The sequence below is a fragment of the Aplysia californica genome, unplaced genomic scaffold (genome assembly GCF_000002075.1).
Source record: "Aplysia californica isolate F4 #8 unplaced genomic scaffold, AplCal3.0 scaffold00037, whole genome shotgun sequence".
NCBI classification, from domain to species: domain Eukaryota; kingdom Metazoa; phylum Mollusca; class Gastropoda; order Aplysiida; family Aplysiidae; genus Aplysia; species Aplysia californica.
Genome location: NW_004797307.1, coordinates 2,069,467 through 2,072,143, shown reverse-complemented (window position 1 = coordinate 2,072,143; position 2,677 = coordinate 2,069,467). Strand labels below are relative to the sequence as shown.

The following is a 2,677-nucleotide window of genomic DNA, read 5'->3' as shown; positions in this document are numbered from 1 at the left end:
TCGGAGTGTTCTATGGTCTGCTGGGGTAATAATATAGTGTAAAGCGCATAGAGCCTGCTGTTGAGCGGGGATATGCGCTATACAAATGCTATCTATTATTATTATTATTATTATTGTCTTATAGAGATGGCCATTATTAATACAGGTTCGACGACTGTATGTCTTAAGCTGCGAAGGAAAACAATGTGGATCTTTCAAGTGTTCATTATTGTGTGCCCATGATTTGAAAAGTCTGGTGCCCCCTGCTGTAGGTTAGCAAGCGTACTTAGTATGACGTACCTAGCAGGTGCCCGGAGAAACTCAAGAATCTTCCAGAGTGTATTTTTGCTTTAAAAGTTTCTTTGTATGACTAGCTCAATTAAAGAGTGGGGAGAGCTATGTCGTTTGTCAGAGTTGTATGGAGGGTTTATTTCTCCACGAGTCACAATAAAATCATGCTACTCAGTTCATATTAAAGTTTTGTTGCTCATTGTTTTATTTGCTATTGTAATATCATTACTTGATCTCAATCTTCTGGAGCCCTGGTGACTCTTATTTTATTTTCCAAACCTCGCTTTTTGTGTGTATGTGTGTGCTTGAATATAAGTGTGTGTGTGTGTGTGTGTGAAAGGGAAGAGGGGTTCTGTGGAATTTCGGTTTAGTTCATGGTGGGGTTGGCAGGTCTAGTCTAGTATAGTGCATCCTCTGTCTTAGCTTACCCATGCCTCTTCCTATACCAACAATAATTTCCTCCACAGGACGGAGAGAAAGCGTCGGGCGACGCCAGCGACAAGGACAAGGAGTCGAGCGGGGAGGACAAGTCGAAGAGCAGCGAGGACGTAGCCGAGAAGGACAAGGACGGAAAAGCCGTGGTGGAGGACAAGCCCAAAGAGGACGACCCTGCAGCTGTCGTGTCTACTGCTGCTGCTGCTGCTCTCGCCGCTGCGGCTGTCAAAGCCAAGGTATATTTTTATGTATATTTTATATTTATTTTTAAAACAATCAAAGCTGTGCTATATTTTCTGTATGTTATTTTATATATATTTTAAAAAATCAAAACAAAGGTATAATATTATCTGTATATTTTTTTTACCTGGTTTATATTATTGTTTTTTTTCCCCTTTTTTTTCTTTCTTCAAAGCTAAGGTATGTTTTTCAGTGTTTCAGGGTCTGCTGGGGAAATACTATAGTTTGTAAAGTGCATAAAGATTTCTTTTGAGCTGGGATATGGGTTTCTTAATGTGGTTTATTATTATTATCATTTTATCATTACCATTTTGTGTCTCCCCCCCCCCCCCTGCAGCATCTAGCAGCGGTGGAGGAGCGTAAGATCAAGGGCCTGGTGGCTCTGTTGGTGGAGACACAGATGAAGAAGCTGGAGATCAAGCTGAGGCACTTTGAGGAGCTGGAGACCATCATGGACAAAGAGAGGGAGTCGGTGAGTCGTCTCATGCTCAGTGAAAAACAAAAAATGGTATAGGTTTAACGCCCCTGTCAACGTTGTTAGGTTATTTATGAAGCGGGACCTCCGAGTTTAACGTCCATTTCTGAAAGGGCTGAGCCAAGTGAAAAATTGTGTAAAGTGTCTTTCCCAAGGACATACCCCTGAGCCTTCAATTTCACGATTATGAGTCCGGTAGCTTAACCACTAGGCTACGTACACCACTTCATGCTTAGTGTTCATTTCTCGTATCTAATGATAACTCATTGGTCGTTGGAGTGCAATGTTAGCTCAGCTAGCAGGCTTGTCAACTGTTTTGGATTCCTGATTTCAGGTTGTGCAAGAGTAGTCTATACCCCCCTACTTTCTCTCTGTTATTTCTGCCGTTCAGTTGTACTTTTCCTCTGGTGTAGACCTATTATTGCGTGGATGTGCTTCTCTTTACTCAACTGAAGCAAAATAAACAAAGCCTGTGTTTTCGCTCTCAACTGTTGTGTGGATGAAATGGGTGTTATTGTTTGGCCTTAATGGCTTAATGTGTAGATGTTACTTGCGTTTCCCTCCAACTTACTCTGTGACCTATGTATGTTACAAGTGCAGCAAAACTCATAGGCATCGGCTCTTCTAATGACAAGATGCAGCATTTGGAGAGAGGGGGGGGGGGTTGTTTGTGGTTTCCTAACTTACCGCAAATATATTTGCTTGTCTTACTTTACTGTATCCTCACATTGTATCAAATCTTCATTCTTTTCTTGAAGCTTTAGTGGGTAAAACATGCTTATGACTTGAAACCTTTCCTTTTATGCTGAAAATGTAAACATATATTTCTAACTAAAGATGCTGTGACAAAGCTGGGAAAAGCTGGAAATAAAATAAGCCTATGTCTTGTAAGAGTTGAACTACATTTAAAAACCCTGTGTGTCTCTGTCTCCTCCCCCCAGCTGGAGTACCAGCGGCAACAGTTGCTTCAGGAGCGCCAGCAGTTCCACATGGAGCAGATCCGTGCGGCTGAGTACCGGGCCCGGCAGTTTGCCACCCAGCAGATGATGGAGAGCAAGAGCACGTCGGGGACGCCTCCCCCGGTCAACGGTCACGACACCCAGGCCATGATGTCCTCGGGCCCGGGGGCCACCTCTGCCACGGCCCAGAACCCGGCCCTGGCGGCAGCCGTCAGTCAGAGCAGTAGCTACGCCATGCATGGCTCGCCCATGCCACCTCAGGGGCCACAGGTGAGACTCTCCATAGATTACATACCCC

The 2,677-nt window shown here is 44.1% G+C and overlaps 1 protein-coding gene across 1 annotated transcript in view; it reads left to right on the top strand.

The window, feature by feature from the left end:
* The window catches only part of LOC101851561 (SWI/SNF complex subunit SMARCC2), a gene marked incomplete at its 3' end in the record, with an annotated part of 30,374 nt that overhangs the window by 24,860 nt on the left and 2,837 nt on the right, over positions 1-2,677 (top strand). The window contains 3 exon segments of the mRNA XM_013091484.2: positions 738-941; positions 1,283-1,417; positions 2,362-2,649. Coding sequence (XP_012946938.1) covers positions 738-941; positions 1,283-1,417; positions 2,362-2,649 — 627 coding nt within the window.